Source organism: Calcarisporiella thermophila (assembly GCF_041956535.1).
Source record: "Calcarisporiella thermophila strain CBS 279.70 unplaced genomic scaffold VTP21scaffold_16, whole genome shotgun sequence".
In the NCBI taxonomy this organism is placed as follows: domain Eukaryota; kingdom Fungi; phylum Calcarisporiellomycota; class Calcarisporiellomycetes; order Calcarisporiellales; family Calcarisporiellaceae; genus Calcarisporiella; species Calcarisporiella thermophila.
This window is the reverse complement of record NW_027192206.1, coordinates 348,393-368,603: the sequence shown is the minus strand read 5'-3', so window position 1 is coordinate 368,603 and position 20,211 is coordinate 348,393. Positions and strand designations below refer to the sequence as shown.

Here is a 20,211-nt window from a genome sequence, read left to right as displayed (position 1 = left end):
TATGGAATTCTCCAGTGCAAGAAGTGTGCGGGTGTGGTCTAACGGCGCACAAACTGTTTCTTCACCGGTCTCATTGCCTCCATCCTCACCATCGATTTCCACTTTTCACTTCTCATTTCCCGCCATTTGCCTTGCAGCCCATCTTTGCATTTTCTTCTCCTTCCATCATGAGGCTTTCGCTATTTCTCCTACTGGTCTTGCTGCTACTGACCACGGCAAGGGCACAAGAGAGCGGCACTTCCATACCCCCATCGGAAACTAGCAATGGCTCCGATGCCGGCCAGACCACCACAACAAACGATTCTCCCTCGCCGACCCCCTCTGAATCGGCTTCCCCCACGCCTGAATCTTCTGCACCGCCTTCTAGCTCCAGCGCCGCGCCTACTACCACTGCGGCCCCTGGAATAGGAAACATTCCCGGACTTCCTTCCAATGTAACTCTTAATGAACAGCGCATTGAAGCGCTTCGCTCAACGTGCACTACGTTGAGCCAATTCTTCAAACAAACCGGGGGACAATGGACTGAGTCGACGGGGTGGCAGAGCCAGGATATGCTTAGTTGTTGTTCGTGGGCTCGTGTGGTCTGCAACAATATTGGAGTCGTTACTCAATTGTGGGTGTTCTTTTATTAGAATCTCCTAAATTTAGCTGGTTTCGTTGACCCCATTTTCCCTTAGGAATCTGAACGCTAATGGACTTAGAGGTACGATCCCGTCATCCATTGGGGCGCTCAGTGGTCTTATTCACCTGGACCTGAGCGACAATGGATTAACAGGAGGCGTGCCGTTGGAATTAGGCAACATCAACACTTTGAAATTTATAAGTTTGACCGGAAACCAGCTTGGGGGACCCTTGCCCGATTTTCTCTCCAAGCTGTCCTTACTTGAGCACTTGCATCTACGCAATAACACGTTTGAAGGGGGTATACCAGAAGCCTATACTAATCTTTTGGCTCTGCAGGGATTGTGGGTTATTTTTTATTATCAATAGCTCTCCAGAAAAATAACAATTCTACTAATGATCCTCAGGTATCTGAGCGGAAACCGGCTGACTGGAACGATTCCGGCGAGTATTGCGAAAATGACAGGTTTAACACAACTCTACCTAGATCACAATAACTTAACTGGCACCATTCCGGCAGAAATTTCGGGCCTAAAAAACCTCCAAGCATTGTGCGTATTTAACACATTCCCTCTTTTATACATCTATACTCTTCGCGGAACTTGCGACACTAAACAACTAATATCCGCCTCTTAGAGTTTTGAAACAGAATCAATTGACCGGCACTATTCCAGAGTCGATCTACGACATGCTGTATCTGAATACTCTGGTGCTGGGTGAAAATCAACTAACTGGTGGCATCTCAGAGAAGGTAGGGAATTTAGTCGGCCTGCAGATATTGTGAGTAGATTTTTCTTGGTGCTGAGATTTTAGTCGGCCCGATTCAAGCTATTCTTCATCCGACTTTTCTAGGGACCTTTCAAATAACCAGCTCTCTGGCCGCATCCCCAAGACCATTGGTAATTTAACAAATCTGCAGAGGCTGTAAGCATTTTCTGTTTTCCCATGCCTGGCTGCTCTATTGGCTTACGAATCGTTTTTTTTTTTTTTGCTCTTTATTAAGTTTCTTGGGCCATAACCAGTTAACAGGCCCCCTACCCGAGCAAGTCGCTCTTCTCCAGAATCTTCAATATCTCGTGGTCAATTACAACCAACTGAATGGAGAATTCCCATCGGTCGTTGCTCCACCTCACCTAGGCTTCTGCAGGGTGCAGCCGAATGTATTCCAAATCTGCCCACCGGACAACGTACTCAACAACATGACAAGTTTAGCATTCCAGTGTCGATTAGATTGCGGCAGTAAGCTTTTCTTTTTTAGTTAGACAGTCTTGAACACATATCTAACTCTTTGACCTGGTGTAGCTCGTGCGAACGCCCCTCACTCCATTGCCTCAACTTACTCTCTTAGCTTTGCGTTGATGATCTTATCCACCCTCGCATATGTAATATTGGTGTTTTGATAGTACTCAACTGTATATTGTTTATGTTTGATGGCCAAAATAGCTTAGATATGAACATACAGGTTTGTTGGACCTAGCCATTTTGAATCATGTACACACTGTTGTTTTTGTTTGCTATTTATATTGGTTGTCTCTATATATATACTTGCAAATTCTCCCCATGACGTCGGGCTTGCTCAGAAAATGTAGTGCGTTAAGAACTAAACCTCTCAACGGATACACTTTTTATTGGCTTCTGCATTAAAAAAAAGAAATAAAACAATGCCCACGCATCCCGCCAAAAGCACACAGGAAGCTTTAAAGGTATTGGGAATTTATTCGTCAGCATCCTCATCCCCGTCCTGGTTGGAGGCAGACTTTTGGCGTCTGCGCTTAACGCGGCCAGGTCGGCCACCACCATAGGGCGAAGTCAGGGCGAAGTCGATGTGTTTCTGCGAGTCGAGACGGACAACGAAGCTCGGAATGTTAACCATTTGACGGCCAACACTAAAATAGCATACGCGTATTAGCCAAGAGAGTTCTCCCCCCCCCCCACCACAAGAAAAAATCGAGTGCAATATGCTTACCGGATGTGACGCTGCCTGATGAGCACACGAGCGTGATGGATAGACTTGGCAAGTCCAAGCTTGAAAACCTGGGTCTGCAGGCGACGCTCCAAGAAATCCTCGATCTTCAGCGAGAGCACATAATCGAGCTTCATCTTGGACTCATCAAGCACACCGATGCGGACAAGACGGCGGATAAGCGCATTGCCTTCGAAAAGGCGGCGGGGGTCCTTCTCTTCAAGGGTGAGCAGCTCACGAGCAGCACGACGGATCTTGGAGAGGGTGTAACCTACACGCCAGACCTCACGCTTGTTGCGCAAGCCGTACTCACCAACAAGCTTCAGCTCGTGATCTAGACGCTCCGACTCGAAGGGGCGACGGGGAACCTTATAGGTTTTAGAGCCTGTCAATAATTACAAGAAAATTAGAAATCTGCGGATCCACAACGGAGACAAAATTATATAAAATGAGGGAAGAAAAGAAAGCAAACAAGAAAAATGGGAGGATGGGTACGTTATTTTCTGTTTGCAATTAGTGTTGCTAGGATCAATAAGAGAGAATTTTTATAAACACATCTCTTATTGATGCTCAATTGCAGATTAAAAAACAACTCGCTTCATCTCTCTCCACTTGTCAAAATTTAGAGACAACAGCATCCTGTGGTCACCAAAATAAAAATTGCACTAAAATATATTGTAAAATGATCTTACAATTCCTCGGAACCTTGGGCATGATTTTTGAAGAAGAAAAAAAGAGGTGGAACAGCTATTGCTACTGAGGCCTTTATTTACTCTTTTGCGCGAAAATTTTCTCTCAATTCATGGATTGGATGTGACGTCGTATTTGTTTGCAGTTTAGAAGAGAGCCTTTCTCGCAACCTATTTTTCGCTTCTCTTCTCTGCTCTCCCCATTCTCGTTAGCCAGTTTAGTGGGATCGTATTATTACGAGAGATTAAAGGTAGCCGTTCACACTCATCTCGTATCAATCCTCGGAAATTTTGCTTATTAATCCTGTCGCTTCTTGCATCCATCTAATTTCAGCATAAAAGATGCCGCACTCTTTTGGTTACCGCGCCCGTACCCGGCACATGTTCTCCCGGGATTTCCGGAACCATGGTCCCATCAAACTATCTACCTACCTTAAGACCTATAAGGTTGGAGACATCGTAGACATCAAGGCTAACGCTGCTGTCCAGAAGGGAATGCCTCACAAATTCTACCATGGGTAAAGTATTGAAGCGGATCCCGCCATATGAATGAGAGAATAGCCTAGACTAAATTCTCTGCAATTAGACGCACTGGTGTTGTTTACAATGTTACCCCCCACGCCGTCGGCGTGATTGTGCATAAGCGCGTTGGCAATCGCTATATGGAGAAGCGCGTCAATATCCGCATTGAACATATCAAGCACTCAAAGTGCCGCCAGGATTTCCTCCACCGTGTTAAAGAGAATGCGCAAAAGTTGAAAGAAGCTCACGAATCCGGTGTTAAGGTGTGCCTTAAGCGTCAGCCAGCGATGCCGCGCGAGGGCCACTGCGTTTCCACCTTCAACAATGTTCCCACCACCATCACACCTGTACCATTCGAGACTCTGCTCTAAAGACATTTTCTCTTTAATCGACCTTTTTGTCCCTATTACGTGTGTATGTTCTGCGTAAAATAATAAACCTCCCCCCAATATTCCGGAAGGATATTGTGGCTTGGCTAATAGATTGTAGCACGCGATTCTTTAATGGTGAAATTATATTGCCCTACACCATCTTTCACATTATATTATAATTGTGCAAAATGAGTGATGGGCACCGATCTGCGACACCATCAGCATATTCCGCTGCTGGTCAGCATGCTGCTCTTGTGTATCAGAGATATAACGCGTGCTCACCTTTAAACTAACGTAGGGATGACAATCTCATTAGAAGAATTATCGCAAAAATACCAAAAGCTTTTTCAAGAGTACTCTCGGTAAATAATGATCCTTATGCACATTGGGCGCTCTATTATAAGTGGATGTATTGTTACTGATTCGCTTAAAATTCTAATCCATCGCTTAGTATGAAAGCACAGCAATCAGTCCTGAAGCAGGCAGTTATCAAAGTATTAAATCCAATTATTCCATCTCTAATTCTCTTCTTCATTGCTAATTCATTTACGATAACAGGAGCAGAACCATAGTGTTTCACTTCAGCACGAGATAAAAGGGAAGGAGCAGGAGCTGCGACGTGTGGGTCTTGTAATTTGTTCTAAAATTTTATTGCATAACTAAGCAAATTTTGTGCACTCCATAGTTATTGGAACAGATCGACCTGCTAACATTGCACAATCAGCGACTCACAAAACGTATTGAGAATTTACAAGTAGATGCTACACCGGTTTGTATATTTTCAGTATCTCTGTCATTCTTGAAATCCAAATTTATCATGTATTATGGCATTTTTCTTGAATAGAAATCAAGTGGATTTTCTTTTGGTGCCTCTGCGATCAAGAAAGAATTGGAGAGGTCAAAAGCGGCACTGGAAGCGGCTACTCTTGATCTTAGAAAGAAGATTGAGGAAAATGGTAGGTATAGTTAATATATATGAAGCATCAAGGTTATACTTGATATCTTGTTGAATATGTCTTCACATAGAGAAACTGCATAGAGAAGTTTATGAAGTCAATAGCCTCTATACTCAGCATATTAATTTGCTACAAGAAAAGGTCACTATGTTAGAAAGAAAATTGAATGAGGCTGAGGTAATATTATTTCAATGAATCGCAATTCTGATTAGTTTTGTTAACTATTGAATAAATTTAGGAAGCATCACAAAAGTTGCTCAGCTCTAATGAGATTGCTCTTGCAGACTCCCAAAGAAAGGTGGAAAATTTGGAGGGAGAGTTAGCAAGGGCCAAAGAAGATTATCTGAAGTATGTGCCGCTAAAATCTACTTGTTAGAAAATGTACTCTCAATAATAATTTATTTTTAATTGTAGGGCGGTGACGAGCATCCAGCAGGACAACGCGCGGATGGAAATCCATGATAAACAGCTACAGGATGAACTAAATATGTTGAAGGAGGCTTTAACAATCTTGTTCAAATCTGTAGAGAACAGTGAAATCCTCCAAAAGTATCTCGACTCACCAATTGGCGAGGTAAGCCCATCTCCACGACTAGCTGATGGTTTACAAATGCTAAAATCGTATCCACTATCCCCATCTTTTAGCTGACTTCGGATTCAAGCGTGGCAGTAAAATCGGCTATTGAATCTTGGCTAGCACAATACCAGGACATGCGAGCTAGTCTATTGTCATTACAGGGTAAATCTCCTTACACAACTCCTACTCTTCACGGCGAATCTTGTCAACCTTTCTCTGCTTAAAAATTAATTAAAATTTAGAGCGAATACGAACTATGACACAAGAAAAAGAGGATCTCCTAAGGCAACACCAAGAATTGACGGCTAGAATATCTGCACTGACTCAGGTAATTCGTCCTCACGACTTATTATATATGCCCATCTATTCATCGCAGGCATTTATGTTTAATGATTTATAGAATACGGTTGAAACCAAGGATCAATTCACAGAAACCGAAGAATATTCGTCAAAACAAGTAATCGACACTTCACATGGTGAAGATATTTTGAAATCTGCAGGAGCTCTTAGTGAATTGCCTGTGAGTCTGTCGCAAGATACAACGTCAGATAAGATATTGGTCGAAACTCAAGTGACTCCCTCAGATGTCAAAACCACTGAAGCAAATGAAGAACCCACTTTGGAAATTGAGGAGAAAACGGTAGATGACAACGCGTCAACACATGTACAAGAACAAAATGGCTACATTCCTCCGGTTGATATACCCGATAATAAGCAACCAGAGGGAGATAATGCCGGAAATGCGCAAAATACAAAGGATCTTGAACCTTCAGACATACCCAATACTGCATCTGAGTCCAATGATGTGGCACGATCCGCCTCAACCACTTTAGAGTCCAGCTCCTCCCAAACCGACGATACTTTGAATGAGTTTAATGTAAGATGCAAGAACATTTCTATTCAAATAGCATGTCGTGTGTGTCTGATTCGCTATTATTCTAGCTAATATCACATTCAGAGAAAGTGCGGGTACGCGAAGAGCTCATTAAAAAGCATTATGAAGCCAAAGTCCAGCAGCTCATGGAAATGGTTTGTTGAATTTGATGCGTATTTAGGGCCTTAATTAACTCTTTTATATATGCAGCTTCAGATTGCAGATAGTAAATCCGCACGTCTATATAAAGCCTATGACTCAGCTCGTTCGAAGTTGGCTTCTATAGCCAAGGAAAACGCATCACTAAAACATGATAACGCACGGCTTCAGGTATATTGACCACAACATACTACTGCTTTATTGGCTTTCACTCAGAGAATTATCATCCAATAGGACGAGCTGACGACAACCGTTAGCAATTACCAGCAACAACTTGATGCTCTTACTGATCATATGGCCTCTTTATCACGGGAGAGAGAGTTGCGGAATGAAACAGCATTGTCATGATTATATTTTAATAAATTTACACTACAACTTGATTTTGTAATTTTCCAATATCATTTGTCCGCCGTAAATTTCGAAATAGCCACCTTGTGACCGTCTTTAATTTGGCCGTGCATTCTCTATTCTTCACCTGTTAGAGATTCCTTATACTTGCATCGATAAATCGTAGAAAGAAAAAAAAAATACAACTAAAATATGAAAGATCGAACTCATGAATTTTCCGCTATCGTTAACACTACTAGTTTGCGTTCAAGGAACGAGCGTCCTTCTCCCGACCTCAAACGGCCATCTGCAAATGATCACCATCCGTTAGTACCAAAAAGCGAATTTATTCGTATTGCTCTTGCAATTTCCCGAGACATCAATTCCACCTCATCAAAGCTTGACAAACTGGCAAAACGTTAGTGTTATATCAGATCATCTTTCTGGTTCTCTTTATAATTAATGCATCCACTCATTGACTAATTGCTACCTTCTATCTGCTACTTTTTGGCAATCAATTGGTAAGAACAGTGGCAAAACGAAAAACTCTTTTTGATGATAAACCCGTAGAAATTAGTGTAAGCAGCATGCTTGACAAAACATTTGATCTATTCATTCTCATAATCTTTTTATTGCTATAGGAACTCACCAATATCATCAAGCAAGAAATCGCAAAGCTGAATAAACAGATTGCACTGCTTCAACAATACGTTCGCGATTCAAAACGCAAGGTCACCAGCAAACAGGCCGCAGAGAACTCGGCTAACATCGTAGTCCTGCTACAGTCAAAGCTAGCCAATCTTTCTATGAGCTTTAAAGATGTCCTTGAAATACGCACACAGGTAAAATACATGGGGTTAGAAGAGATAGACAATAGGCTAATGCCTTGTTATTTAGAACATTAAACAATCCAAGAGCCGTCAAGAACAGTTCATGCTCACCTCGCCAGAATCAACTCCCTCACGAACCATGTCAGGTATATATCTGATTTATTTTGGATATGAACTTAATGTCTGATTCATTTCAATTTGCCCTATGCCAGATTCACCTCTCTATAACCTTAATCGACGAAATAGCACCTCTAAAAATGATTACTTAGCCATTGATCTGGCAACGCCATCTACCGAAAACCCAGCCCAGCAATATCAACAACAGAGCCAACTACTGATTACAGAACAAGATGTACGACGCAATTTCGGCTTTATTTGTCAATGCTTTCTGATCCCTAATATTTATAGACTAATTATATCGAGAGCCGCTCCACTGCAATCCAGTCTATCGAATCAACTATCGCCGAGCTTGGGAGTATTTTCCAACAGCTAGCACAAATGGTCGCAGAACAACGCGAAACTGTACAGCGGTAGGCTATTTCAATAAGAAAAAAGGGACACAGAAAAGATACATGAAAATTTACATTGGTTTATTCACTAGCATTGATCAGGATGTCGACGATATTGAGATGAACGTGAGCAATGCGCAGAAGGAGCTTCTTAAATATTATGCGAGTATTTCTTCTAATCGTTGGCTGATGCTAAAGGTAGTTTATACAATCTGACATGTTATTAACCATCTTTAACCGCTGCTTTATGCCTAGGTCTTTGCAACTGTTATTGTTTTCTTTGTTGTTTTCACATTTGTGAGTTGAAAGAGATCGTGTAAAAATCCAATATTTAGTAAACTTACATCAAACACATTAATTATCGTATCTATTTCTTTGCACATGAGAAAAGTGAATACGGGTCTATGTCTGTAAAGACCACTTTAAATGTGATTGCACCTGAAAAAAAAAGAGAGCATAAGAATGATAATTCAATAGTCGCAGATAATATATAGAAAAAATGGATCAATCAGTGAAAGAATAATAATAATGAAGCCCATTAGGATTACATATTATCGCAAATCATGTAATAAAAAAATAAAAAAATATAAATTAAATATGCAGTTGTAATTACAAAAAAGAATAAACAACATAAAAAATTCAATAATTTTGGAATAAACTAAATGAAAAGATTGAGAATATATTGATATTCAAACTGAAATAATCAAGAGATTGAATTAGAAGGCTATTGTAAAGCTCTGTCATAAGCCGCTTCAGAGGGAGAAGCAGAGTCAGTGATATCGGTATCGGTATCGACATCTTCCGTTGGACCATCCGAAGGGGAAGGCAAAAGGCTATCCCTTTTGAGCCGGCGAGCCGCCGCCACCGCCTGAACGGCTTTACGTAGCGTTTTGCGCCCATTGAAATTGACGCGCACATTTGCCAAGAGATTAACCTCACTCTTTGTCTCTTGAACAATCCATGGATGTGCAAGTGCCTAGAGAACAAAGTATAGGCTAAGTTATAAAAAATTCACTGCAGATAAACAATTGCAGGTTTAATATATTACCTCTCTTGCGGTAATTCGCTGTCTAGGGTCTCGAGTGAGTAATCGATTTATCAGGTCCTTAGCTGTATAGAGCGAATTACAGAATTTAGAGAAACCTATACCTTCTTTCTAGCATTCGGACTTGCCTTCATTGGATATCTCGCTCCAATAATCCTCTTCATACTCAAAGCTGCCCTCCATAATGGCGTCAAAAAGTGAAGCCTGATCTAAAATATTACAAATGATGATAATATTTGAGGACAAAGCATGTTATATGTTCTAAAAATTTCATCTATACCCTCTCCCCAAAATGGAGTGTATCCACAGAGCATTGCATACACGATCACACCTAGACTCCACTATAGAATATTTAATAAAAGATAAATTTTTGTGAAGCTAAAATATCTAAATACCATGTCCACCGGTTTCCCATGCCCAGTCTGCAGAAGAACTTCGGGAGCAACATACTGGGGTGTACCACATGCAGTGAATAGAATGTTATTATTGATTATTTTGCTGAGGCCAAAATCAGTGATAAGTAGGTCAGAATCCTCGGATTGGTTTCCTATGTGTATAACATAAACTTCAACATTAAAATCTTGCTGTAATACTCAGCAGAGAATGGACTAACGGAATAGCAAATTCTCAGGCTTCAAATCTCTGTGCACAATCTACAAACAATTAGCCTGTTTAGATTCACATCGCAGAAATAAAACTAAATAATTCCTTGCCTCCATATCATGCAAGTAAGCAATTCCTTCAAGCACCTGTTTGACCAATTTGCTGGCATCTTTTTCAGTATAACTCCCTTTTTCCATTAGCCGCTGAAAGAGCTCTCCTTAAAATATAGAAATTGCAATCAGCCTAATTCGAATGATAAATATTAATAAAACTATGTCTATTAATACCTCCCGAAGCCAAATCCTGTACTATAAATACACCATCTTTTGTTTCAAACAGATCTCGCAATGAAACTATATATTGATGACGGACCCGTTTTAATACATCCAACTCAGTATTGAGCATCTGCTCTTTGCCTACAAACAATGAAAAAGATTAGAAAGCCAAGTAGATTTGGTAGCCCTGTATGGCCATCACTTTCTGTATTTAGTTAAGCGAACCTTTGTAGGCAGCTTTAGCAAGAATTTTGAGTGCGAATTCTTCTCCGGTTGACTTATCATGGCACAACTTTACAACTGCAAATGACCCAACGCCGAGGACCTTTCTGTTCACACGGTATCGTTTTAAAAGGCTAGATGGGTACTTAGGAGAACCATCATCATTCTGTGATTTAAAGAGATTGAGGAACTTGTGCATGATATATTTTACGGGTTAAATCACAGGATGAATCTATAGAGCTACAACCAGAGCTTTTCAAACTGCCTTGCTGGATTTTAAGGCTTAGCTCTCCCAATTCACCGTTCATTTCGGTCCAAACCGAGACATCACAGGTCTCACAATGATATCTCGGGGAGATTTAAGCTTCACAAATTCTTTATACTCAAATGAACTATTTATTATTTACCCTGTCATCCGGCGCATTTAGCGCCACAGTATTTGGAAAAAGAGAAGCTGTGCAAAAATACGATTCACACAGAGGACGGATTTTCCTCCCCCTTCAAAGTTGACGCTCTAGATTTGTTCAAATTTCCAGTTTTCTTACCTTATATAAAACGCACCTATTATAGTAACTAATTCGGCTATTGCTTTAAACAACAACTCTCCTCACGACTGAAATGACCGCATTTGAATGTACAACTATTGAATAATACAGTGCTTTTATAGATTAAATCCCTTTACTGTATTTTAAGTGAAATACATTAGGCTGCCAATTATACTACCTGCCTATTTGAAATGACAAGAAAATCTTTTGAAAGTGATTGTAATCTATGTGATAGTATTACAGTTATTTAAAGCATCGTAAATAGTGGACAGAAGTCACATTTCGAGTTAAAATAATGCTTGGTAGTGCGAAAAAGCTTTGAGAATTCTACTGGAAAATGTCACGACGAGCTTTCATCATCTCAGTAGGATGTATTGTAGCTCTATTCATTGTTTTTAGCCTCCAGCTTTCGAACAACTTAAGCTTGAGGCAGGATTCTGTGGCCGGATCTCGCAATAATGCTCCCCATTACCGCTTATACCATCCGAATCCAAGGCTCAAGGCAGCTTTTATAACCCATGCACGGAACGACCAGTTACAAAAAATGCGTATTACGATTCGTAATATAGAAGATTCATTCAATAAGAACCGACGATATCCCTACATTATATTCAGCGATGAAGGTACTTGATATTGCATCGTATTAAACAGTTGAACCTATAACTTGAAATATGATACAGAATTGTCAACCGAATTTCGCGAGTACACAAGTGCGCTCACCTCTGGTAATATCGAGTTTATCAGAATACCTTCGGAACTGTGGGGCTATCCCGAATGGATTGATCGCGACCTTGCCCGAGAAGTTCGCAAGAATATGACCAATGTCATTCTCGGAGAAAGTGAAGACTACAGATTTCAATCTAGATTCTTCACTGGCCTTATATTTCGGTAACTTGCCCCTATCTTTTAATATATCTACTGGTTATAGTTAAGATTGCCCTTTATTAGCCATCCCATCATGAAGGAGTTGGACTATTTTTGGCGTATAGAGGCTGGAACAGAATACATGTGTGATATTTTGTACGATCCCTTTGAGTTTATGAAGGAACGTGATATCAAGATGACTTTTTCGATCAGCCTGCATGAATACGAGAAAACCATACCTACTCTTTGGGAAAAATCTATGGAATATGCCTCTCTGCATCCTGAGTTACCATTCCATCACCCAGGTGGATTGTCTAATTTCATGATAGACGAAAGAGGGAAATTCAATCTCTGCCATATGTGGACAAATTTCATAGTAAGTGACATTATTCTTATGAATTTCAAATGAAACATTATTAATTTGCTGACTGGTTTTGTAAGATGGGTGATTTAAGCTATTTCCGCAGTGATAAGTATACTGAACTTTTTAATTATTTCGACCGAAATGGAGGGATCTTTTATGAGAGATGGTAATTTTTCTTCCTGTCCGTTTCTTGTGATTAGCGCTAATCATTACAATACAATTTATTAAGGGGTGATGCTATGATGATATCCATTGCAGCGGTACTACTCTTGCGAAAAGACCAAGTCTACTGGTGGAATGATATCGGCTACCGCCTCCACCCATTTACTCACTGTCCTTCATCCTACAAGGTTTTTAAAACATGTACATGTCGCCTTGACGAGAACTTCGATTATCATTCATTTAGTTGCTTGAAGGAATTTATTGAGGCATAGCAGATTCCTATAAACAGTTTATCAACCTCCTTCAACTCTGATACCTTTTATGCTCTTCAAAGTCGTGAATACTAAGTTATATTATATTTATACTATTTAAACTCTTGTTTCTTCCATCGATTTTATTTTCCATTGACTATTTAAATATTTAATCGGAATGTTGGATATACTAAAAGAGATTGGAATAAATCTTTTCATGGGGACATTTGGATATATAATATCTATAGCAGAGCAATTCTTTCGCCCTTGGGTGGCGATTTTTGGTGAGAATTCAAGACATATACGTGCATTTAAACTTCGTCGTTATATAGGACATTATATCTTGAACAAAAGTTGGCAATGGTAAGCTCTCTGATTACACGGACTAACTCAAAAACAATACGAAACTGCTTCTATTTACACTCAGATATACATAAGTTATTTATTATGTTTACTAATAAACGTTAAAAAAAAACGCTATTTATCAACATAATTCGCCATAGGATCATCATAGTGTTGCCGGCTTTTCTGGTAATCTTCCAGTTGCTCATCGCTGATGTCAAACACCTTGCGTCGAATACTATCTTCGTCTCGGTCATTTTCTGCTTTTCTTTTACCCTTTTTCTTCTGTTCTTTTTGCTGTTCCTGGTGCAATTCAACTAATGAGCGAGCAGGCTCTTCGCTCTGTTCAGCTGAGGAAGTCAAGAGATTGGATGCATTAGCTGCCTCAATTCCTTCAAGCCCGGTGCAATATGAATTTTTTATAAAGGATCGACAACACTTGTAGCCCCATCGCCCGTCCGCCCAGAAAGATCCCCATACAGCAGTGTGATTATTGATAAGCACTAGAAGCGCAGGAAACACATGTCAATTGAAATCCTGAATTATTAATTTGGCAAAAAGGTGTTTACCATCTTCTTGATATTTGGATTTAGCCTTGGCACGCTCCTGACCTTTTATAACACGACCCGTCCGGGAATACTCGACATAGTTTTCAGTCTGAGCAAGTAGGAGTTCTTTTGGTGGAGCTTTCAAGTGTTCTTCCCCGCCGTATTTAGCTAAAATCGAGTCATGTACCGACGCCCTGAGCTGCTCCTTCTTCTTTACATATTCACTATGTAAAAGTTGCGCTTGGGTGGGATTTGCTTGAAGATGAGCATCACCACCACGTTCCGACGACTCCCACGCAAACATTTGCACCTGAGCCATCTTTGATGATTCGCCAGTGTATCGAACAAAATTATCTCCTGCAAACACGGCCTAAGAATATTCAGAAAAATTAGAACATCTCTGCCATTTGCCTAAAGAATTTTTTAATGATACATACCTCTTCAGGAGGTACATCCTTATTAGGGTTATCACGCATGGACCGAGTCTTAGGATCGTAGTATGCCGAATTCAGATCAAGATTGAGCAAATATTTGGCCGTATCTTCACGAATACGCAAATTCCGAACCGTTGTGCGAGACTTGGTATCCACTTTTTGACCGACCATGTCAGCCTGTTCTGCATATCTTTCCTCGTCATCTCCATCCTCATCATCTGACATAAATTCTCCATGTTTAGAGATCTTCTTCGCCTCCGCGGTGCTTGACGGGCCCTCTTTATCTAGTTGATTTGCTTTCAGTTTTCGCCGAGCTTCCTCGATTTTTTCATATTCTGTATTATAGAAGAGGAAGTTGAGTAAATATACAATATATGATTCTTTTAATTCTAAGATCAAAACATAGATCGCATTCAATTACCTTCCATAATTTTCATATGAGCAGCTGCGTCATATCCGCTCCAACGATCTCGTTTTGCATCATAATCGTTCACATCCACATCTGCCACCAACTCATCTGGTTTAATATCTTTCTGTGTCCATTTGGCGCCAAGCTTTCGGGGTCTTTCCACACAATCTCGAGTCTTATGAGTCATTGCACCACAATTTTCGCAGGCACCTTTGCGATATTTAGTTGCTGCTGGGCCCTATATGAAAGTATCATCGATGAATAACCCACTCAATAAATTGATCTTGTTAAACAACTACTTACTGCCTTGCCACGTCTACGATGTGCATCTAAATCAATGATATCTCTTTGCTCCGCCTCCTTCTGATTGCGCTGATGTTTAAGTGAAGGGGCCCCAGTGTCGAGATACCCTAAAATTATAAAATTTAATCATTTAGATACATTGTTTCTCTTTTGTAATTTAAATAGCTTGTGAATACAAACATGGAGCCTTGGAAATATATTGAGGAATGTGTGGGTTAATCTCCCGACCCTCCTCATCGACTTCAGCTGGTGCAGTTCCAGCCTTTCGAGCCGCTTCAAGATCCTTTTGCCGCCGATAATCTTCTCTGCTAAGTTTGCCGCCAAGTGCTGAGGCCATTTTATTTAGAGCTGTATATGAAAAGCAATAGGATTTTCAAAGCAGTTAAAATGTAATGAAAAAGTCTAAGCCACACAATCGAAAGTATATCTATGCTTTATTCAGACAAATATTCTATTCCAAATGGTTTATACAATATGACTTGGGTTTCAATCATCAGTTCCTCTAGTTCGTCTTGATGCCTTCTTGCTTGAATGATGTTTTTTGCTCTCTTTTAATCTTTGTTTTTCTGCAAGCTTTCTACCAAGTATGTAATGTAAACATATCGTTTCTATATAAATTGAGATTTTTTCAGTCAGATATACTTACAATCTCTGAATACGCTTGAGTGTTTCCTCATCGGGCTCTCTTGGCACTTCAACGGCCTGCAGAACTTCGTCGTGTAGCTTATTAATGCAGTCTTCGAGATTTTGAGCCTGTGATCGGGTCCTATCTGAAGTCATCACAAATTCTCCTTTCTTGTTAATGCGATTATGACTCTACATTATAGCAAGTTAATTAGGAATTTATCCATAATGGAATAGAACAGAGATACTCACTATTTCTTTTAATTTTTCTCTTGCATACTTGGGTATCCACTGCGCTTCGTCCAGCAAAAAGCGTACATCCACCTTTGTGGAGACTAATTGAACCAAAATGCTAACATTTAGAAATGAAATTTGGAGCTTATAAACAATCCATCTAATAACCTTTATTGACATTCTGTCCACCGGGTCCTCGACTCCTGCTGAAAGTGATTTTTAATGTGTCTAATCATTTGATTTCGTTATTAAGTGGATTTACAATCATATCATTTCAATATTGGCTGCACACGCGTTTACCTCTTGGGATTTTATCTCGAGTAAAATTACGACGCCAGTTCTCGGCTGTTTCGAAATCCCATGGAAATTGGTCATCCCCCGTTGACGAATAGTCTCTGTTCACGAGAATTAATGTAGGCACCTTTGCTAACTTATAAATGCAGGCATGGCGGGAATAATTCACGATAGAGAGAGCACCCAGGCTTCTTCCGACAAATATACCATGCATTGGTTGACACGCTAAACAATGGGCAACGCTATTTATTAATTAATAAATTGTATAATCAAATCAATCTGATGTCGTCACAGGTCTCTTAATTAGATTGAATGAGGATTTCAATTCAAATCTGAATTATGGATACGGCTATGGTAGATAGCAACGGTTATGGTAATGGCAATACCATCTCCGTAATCTGGGACTATCTCCTGGAGCAGTAAAAACAAACTCTTATGTTAGTGGAGTAAAAGGCACCAGAATACCTTACATAATATTGGTTCACATTTTCAACAAATATTTGGTAATTGTAACGACTTTAATTGCACATTTTGAAGGGACAAAAAATAGCGGCTCTTTATGGAAATTGTAGTCTTTTTATAGACTAATAACTTTGGTGAATCTTTCGCCTCCCAAACATCAATGAATATTTTCTTGATTACACTTGATCGTTTGCGTTTATATAACAAAACTCGGATCATGATAAGTGCATTGTGGGCAAACAAAATAAAAAAACTTCGATAAAATAATAAAAATACGGAGATATTAAAATTGTTCAACATAGATAAAAAAACAATACAAAACGTAATCTCGATAAAAAAATTTTTACTAATTATTCTCGATTTAGTAATAATAATAAGACTGGGCAGAACAAAACTCTGTCAACACTAATATTTGTGAAATATTTCACTCTTGACTACTTGAGGTTTGGCATACGGCTTCGAATTCAGAGATACCCACAATTGTCCAGCATAGTAAGTCGCCCATCTCTTCTTCACCACGAATCTCGCCCTCACGATGTACCATGCGGGAACGCTGGAAGCTGAGGAAGGTTGACCCATCTTGCGTGTGGCGCTCCTCGTCTGACGAAGTGCTCGGTGACGCGCTTAAATATTCACGGTCAGAACCAACACGTTGCAGGGCCACTTTTTGCATTTGGCTTACTGGCCCTCGGACGTTACGCGCCACGCGTCCCTTCTCTACCTTGCGAACAATGAGCGGGCCGGTGGAAACGCCCGTATCGGGATCAAATAGCTCGATCTCGGTGCCATAGAGCACTGGGGCACATGAAAGCAAGGGAATGCTAGCGCTGATGGTGTCATTTGATTCAGCCTTTTTCTTGTGTCTCTTTTTGGGAGGCTCGACTCCTCCTTTTGCTTCTTCCTCCAGAGCAGCATTTTGAGGGGACGGTCCTTTATCTTCTTGGACTTCCTGCTCATCGTGTTCGTCCGACGTGTGCAGTGTGATGCCCATCTCTTCACCCTGAGAATGCTCTTCATCTTTATCTCTCTCGTGCTCCTGCTCCTGCTCTGGGCTCATTTGGCTTGAAGCTGACTCTGTATTCAACACGCGGATGCAAAAGGCCGACCAGCTGCTGTTTTTGGCACAAAGTCTTCCAGCTTCGACAGACATGTATTTAGTACGAACGGTTTGTGAGTTGATGCGGTTAAAAAGAGAGACCCGCGAGTTGGAGAGCACGCAAGTAGAGACATTACGTGCCTTTGCGGTCTTTTTCGATGGTTTTGAGATAATGGTTATGGGTGCGGAGTCGGCCGCAAGCTTCGTTGAACTTGTCTCAAGGCATAGATGCAGGCGAAATTGCTTGGATTTGGCAGCGCTGACATGCAAGTATTTGAACATACCCGTGAGGTTGGTACCAAGGGGAGTGCTCTGTTCCTGCGAGACCCCCTCGCCTATCACCGAGAGGACCGCATGCGGCCGCTCAACTCCATTGAATCCTTGTATGCGCACTACAGGGGGCGGGCACAAGAATCGTTTCTCGCCGCCGTAGGATTTCTGTGCAACCGACGCATGCTGGCATATAACACGAAAAGTACCCGGAGTGGGAGCAGGAGAGTGCCGGGGTTTAACGATTCGATTCTCCCGCTCTGACATAGCCCCAGAGTCGGCTCGAGATCGTTTTCTGATCTTTGAATCCTGCTTTCCGTTGTAGGCCTTCTCCTGCTCTGTGTTGATATCCGTGGGACTCGATCTAGAAGCTGTGGCTACAAGAATAGATGCCACTGACCGCTCCACTTGGCTAAGTTCGTTTGGTGATGAGGAATGCGGTGAGGGCGAATCCAAGAGCGAGGCAATCGACATGACGGGAGGGGAATTGGCCCGTTTGCCCCCCGTGCCACAAGGGGAATCATCAAGTGGTAAGCTGGAATTAGGTGAAGGTATATGCCGGTAGCCTTGTTGATGGTTTTGCTGTTGATTCTTCTGGGCCTTGGCGGACGCACGAGCACGCCGAGTTAGACTTGGGTGGAAGGGTGCGTCGGCGAGATTATCGATAGCAGCAAGCAGGGATTCCATTCCGGCATTTGGATGTGAAGTTCGGCGAGAAGATGGATGACAGGGGAGAGGAGAGTAGGTGGAAGAGTGCTGGATGCGGCGCCAGTTCTTGTGGTCCGAGAAGGGCTCATCTTGTGCAGGCAGCACAGCAGCTACAAGCGGGAGTGCGTCAGTGAGCTTCCGGGGCGTGGAGATGTGGGATATGGACGCGGACTGTTGGTTTGGCTGTTGTTCTGGCATTATTTGATTGGTGGGGCGGTGTGGAGAAAATGGGGAAACTCAAGCGAGGTTGGGAGGAAAGCGAAAATGGGCAAGAATGGGCAATTAATTAAGATGATTTGGATGTTTGGGAGCGGGGCAAGGTCGAGTTGGCTAAGGGCGGAAAAAGAGGGAGAAAAAGAAATCTTGTGTCATTTGTTAACAAGTAGTTAACCGACTGAGGGAAAAATACCTTTAGAAAAATAATTAAAAATTGATCGAGAGAGATAACACTAATAAATTCTCACGAAAAACAAAAATTTTTACCTAGTCATGTGCTATCGATTAGACGCAGTGATAAACTTGGTCCAAGAGAATGGAAACATGTGCATGTGAAAATGTTGCGCAAGCTGAAATTTATCGATGCTGATAATCGCATCTCACAAATGAGGCAGCTGACATTTTGTGCTCATCGTATGGAAACTCACCGACCTATTCGGCTGACATTATATAAGCACGCCGTCGCCGAGGCGCGGAGTAAGCCCTGCAGGCAAGAGGGGACCACCACCGAGCGCTGAGCCCCAGCGTAATCCTGGAGTGCTCCAAGGGCTGAGCCACCACGCAGATAAGAGCCTTAACTCTTAGTGCCGTGGGAGAAACCCGCAAGCTCTGAAAACCCTGTTGAACTTCCGCCTGGAGTCCCTTGAGAAGCTTCGTCTCCATTGCATGGACCACATCCGACTATACTCTTCAGGGAAAGACGATGACTGCACTAGAATAAATCCCCATTGGAGAGGCCATCTCCATTTATCCTATATCTTGACTTTACTAAAGAGCCAAATTCAGGGTTCCCACGGTGAATTCTACCACGATTTGCCAACAACATCATCGAGCATTTGCTAGAGCTCGCTTTGCAGGGATCCATCCTCATTTCGTCTTCGACTCCGCTAAACCCAAGCCAGAATATTGGCTCCCCGCTTTGAATAATACGTCGCCAATTTATTTGTAGGACAATGACCCTATACATGTGACAAACTCGTCTATAAATTCTTCAGACAATTCTCTCTATGTACTTTCCCCTATGGCGAAGAGTCCTTCTAAGAAGAAAGGGCTTCCGTCACTGGTTTTCTCTTCGAAAAGCTAAAAGCCCTCCTCTTATTACACTAAAAATGAAAACCCAAATCCTTTATAATAAGTCATGTTGTAATTCGAACTATGCAGATGCAGAGTTCGGATATATATCAACTTGAGAATACTTCATCTTTTTAAAAAACGTCTGTATATATGCCTAATGTGTCTAGCTTGAGAAAAGCATTTCATTGCCATTGAGCAATACGTTAAATGCGTCTCAATGTTCAATAACGGTGGAGTGTTACCTGCGACTATATGTACAATAAGTAATAGAGTTGCTGCTGCTACCAACCTATTATGCATGAAAGCCTGAGCATGGTGTCGCTCGATCATGACCCTTTAAAGTGCGACTAGGGCTAACAGTGCCAGTGCTAGGACGTTTTTTGTATTATCTTATTGGCTCCATTCTACACATATAAAACAGGTTAACCCTACAGAAATACCCTCTTGACGCCATGTTATTTCATCTTT

General features: G+C 41.3%; 11 protein-coding genes across 11 annotated transcripts; 5 read left to right on the top strand and 6 right to left on the bottom strand.

Annotated features, from left to right (window-relative positions):
• Positions 1-167: 167 nt before the first annotated feature.
• Positions 168-2,322, top strand: VTP21DRAFT_3074 (uncharacterized protein; the record flags this gene model as incomplete). The annotated part of the gene is made up of 9 exons (XM_069393337.1): positions 168-613; positions 678-965; positions 1,029-1,172; positions 1,258-1,401; positions 1,474-1,545; positions 1,625-1,860; positions 1,924-2,003; positions 2,065-2,083; positions 2,273-2,322. 9 exons carry the CDS (start codon positions 168-170, stop codon positions 2,320-2,322), a joined length of 1,479 nt encoding a protein of 492 aa, XP_069249684.1.
• A 13-nt stretch (positions 2,323-2,335) lies between these two features.
• VTP21DRAFT_3073 (40S ribosomal protein uS4) lies at positions 2,336-3,298 on the bottom strand (the record flags this gene model as incomplete). The annotated part of the gene is made up of 3 exons (XM_069393336.1): positions 2,336-2,507; positions 2,588-2,969; positions 3,277-3,298. The coding sequence occupies 3 exons, from the start codon at positions 3,296-3,298 to the stop codon at positions 2,336-2,338; spliced, it is 576 nt and encodes a 191-aa protein (XP_069249683.1).
• A 317-nt stretch (positions 3,299-3,615) lies between these two features.
• VTP21DRAFT_3072 (60S ribosomal protein eL21) lies at positions 3,616-4,166 on the top strand (the record flags this gene model as incomplete). The annotated part of the gene is made up of 2 exons (XM_069393335.1): positions 3,616-3,791; positions 3,860-4,166. 2 exons carry the CDS (start codon positions 3,616-3,618, stop codon positions 4,164-4,166), a joined length of 483 nt encoding a protein of 160 aa, XP_069249682.1.
• A 452-nt stretch (positions 4,167-4,618) lies between these two features.
• Positions 4,619-7,080, top strand: VTP21DRAFT_3071 (uncharacterized protein; the record flags this gene model as incomplete). Its single annotated transcript, XM_069393334.1, has 13 exons — positions 4,619-4,660; positions 4,725-4,787; positions 4,852-4,935; positions 5,011-5,122; positions 5,193-5,299; positions 5,361-5,470; positions 5,537-5,696; positions 5,768-5,861; positions 5,942-6,027; positions 6,100-6,576; positions 6,642-6,728; positions 6,784-6,903; positions 6,967-7,080. The coding sequence occupies 13 exons, from the start codon at positions 4,619-4,621 to the stop codon at positions 7,078-7,080; spliced, it is 1,656 nt and encodes a 551-aa protein (XP_069249681.1).
• A 192-nt stretch (positions 7,081-7,272) lies between these two features.
• Positions 7,273-8,704, top strand: VTP21DRAFT_3070 (uncharacterized protein; the record flags this gene model as incomplete). Its single annotated transcript, XM_069393333.1, has 8 exons — positions 7,273-7,477; positions 7,591-7,637; positions 7,701-7,901; positions 7,957-8,035; positions 8,102-8,241; positions 8,298-8,419; positions 8,491-8,596; positions 8,654-8,704. 8 exons carry the CDS (start codon positions 7,273-7,275, stop codon positions 8,702-8,704), a joined length of 951 nt encoding a protein of 316 aa, XP_069249680.1.
• A 418-nt stretch (positions 8,705-9,122) lies between these two features.
• On the bottom strand, positions 9,123-10,742 carry VTP21DRAFT_3069 (uncharacterized protein; the record flags this gene model as incomplete). Its single annotated transcript, XM_069393331.1, has 9 exons — positions 9,123-9,374; positions 9,447-9,508; positions 9,572-9,652; positions 9,724-9,784; positions 9,839-9,990; positions 10,057-10,096; positions 10,157-10,263; positions 10,334-10,462; positions 10,547-10,742. 9 exons carry the CDS (start codon positions 10,740-10,742, stop codon positions 9,123-9,125), a joined length of 1,080 nt encoding a protein of 359 aa, XP_069249679.1.
• A 683-nt stretch (positions 10,743-11,425) lies between these two features.
• Positions 11,426-12,750, top strand: VTP21DRAFT_3068 (uncharacterized protein; the record flags this gene model as incomplete). The annotated part of the gene is made up of 5 exons (XM_069393330.1): positions 11,426-11,711; positions 11,769-11,976; positions 12,037-12,328; positions 12,394-12,482; positions 12,546-12,750. 5 exons carry the CDS (start codon positions 11,426-11,428, stop codon positions 12,748-12,750), a joined length of 1,080 nt encoding a protein of 359 aa, XP_069249678.1.
• Positions 12,751-13,206: 456 nt separating this feature from the next.
• On the bottom strand, positions 13,207-15,102 carry VTP21DRAFT_3067 (uncharacterized protein; the record flags this gene model as incomplete). The annotated part of the gene is made up of 6 exons (XM_069393329.1): positions 13,207-13,574; positions 13,641-13,989; positions 14,057-14,388; positions 14,475-14,700; positions 14,766-14,872; positions 14,946-15,102. 6 exons carry the CDS (start codon positions 15,100-15,102, stop codon positions 13,207-13,209), a joined length of 1,539 nt encoding a protein of 512 aa, XP_069249677.1.
• Positions 15,103-15,407: 305 nt separating this feature from the next.
• Positions 15,408-16,131, bottom strand: VTP21DRAFT_3066 (uncharacterized protein; the record flags this gene model as incomplete). The annotated part of the gene is made up of 4 exons (XM_069393328.1): positions 15,408-15,581; positions 15,642-15,724; positions 15,924-16,049; positions 16,125-16,131. The coding sequence occupies 4 exons, from the start codon at positions 16,129-16,131 to the stop codon at positions 15,408-15,410; spliced, it is 390 nt and encodes a 129-aa protein (XP_069249676.1).
• A 672-nt stretch (positions 16,132-16,803) lies between these two features.
• On the bottom strand, positions 16,804-18,651 carry VTP21DRAFT_3065 (uncharacterized protein; the record flags this gene model as incomplete). Its single annotated transcript, XM_069393327.1, has 1 exon — positions 16,804-18,651. The coding sequence occupies one exon, from the start codon at positions 18,649-18,651 to the stop codon at positions 16,804-16,806; it is 1,848 nt and encodes a 615-aa protein (XP_069249675.1).
• Positions 18,652-19,101: 450 nt separating this feature from the next.
• On the bottom strand, positions 19,102-19,636 carry VTP21DRAFT_3064 (uncharacterized protein; the record flags this gene model as incomplete). Its single annotated transcript, XM_069393326.1, has 2 exons — positions 19,102-19,350; positions 19,439-19,636. The coding sequence occupies 2 exons, from the start codon at positions 19,634-19,636 to the stop codon at positions 19,102-19,104; spliced, it is 447 nt and encodes a 148-aa protein (XP_069249674.1).
• Positions 19,637-20,211: the final 575 nt, after the last annotated feature.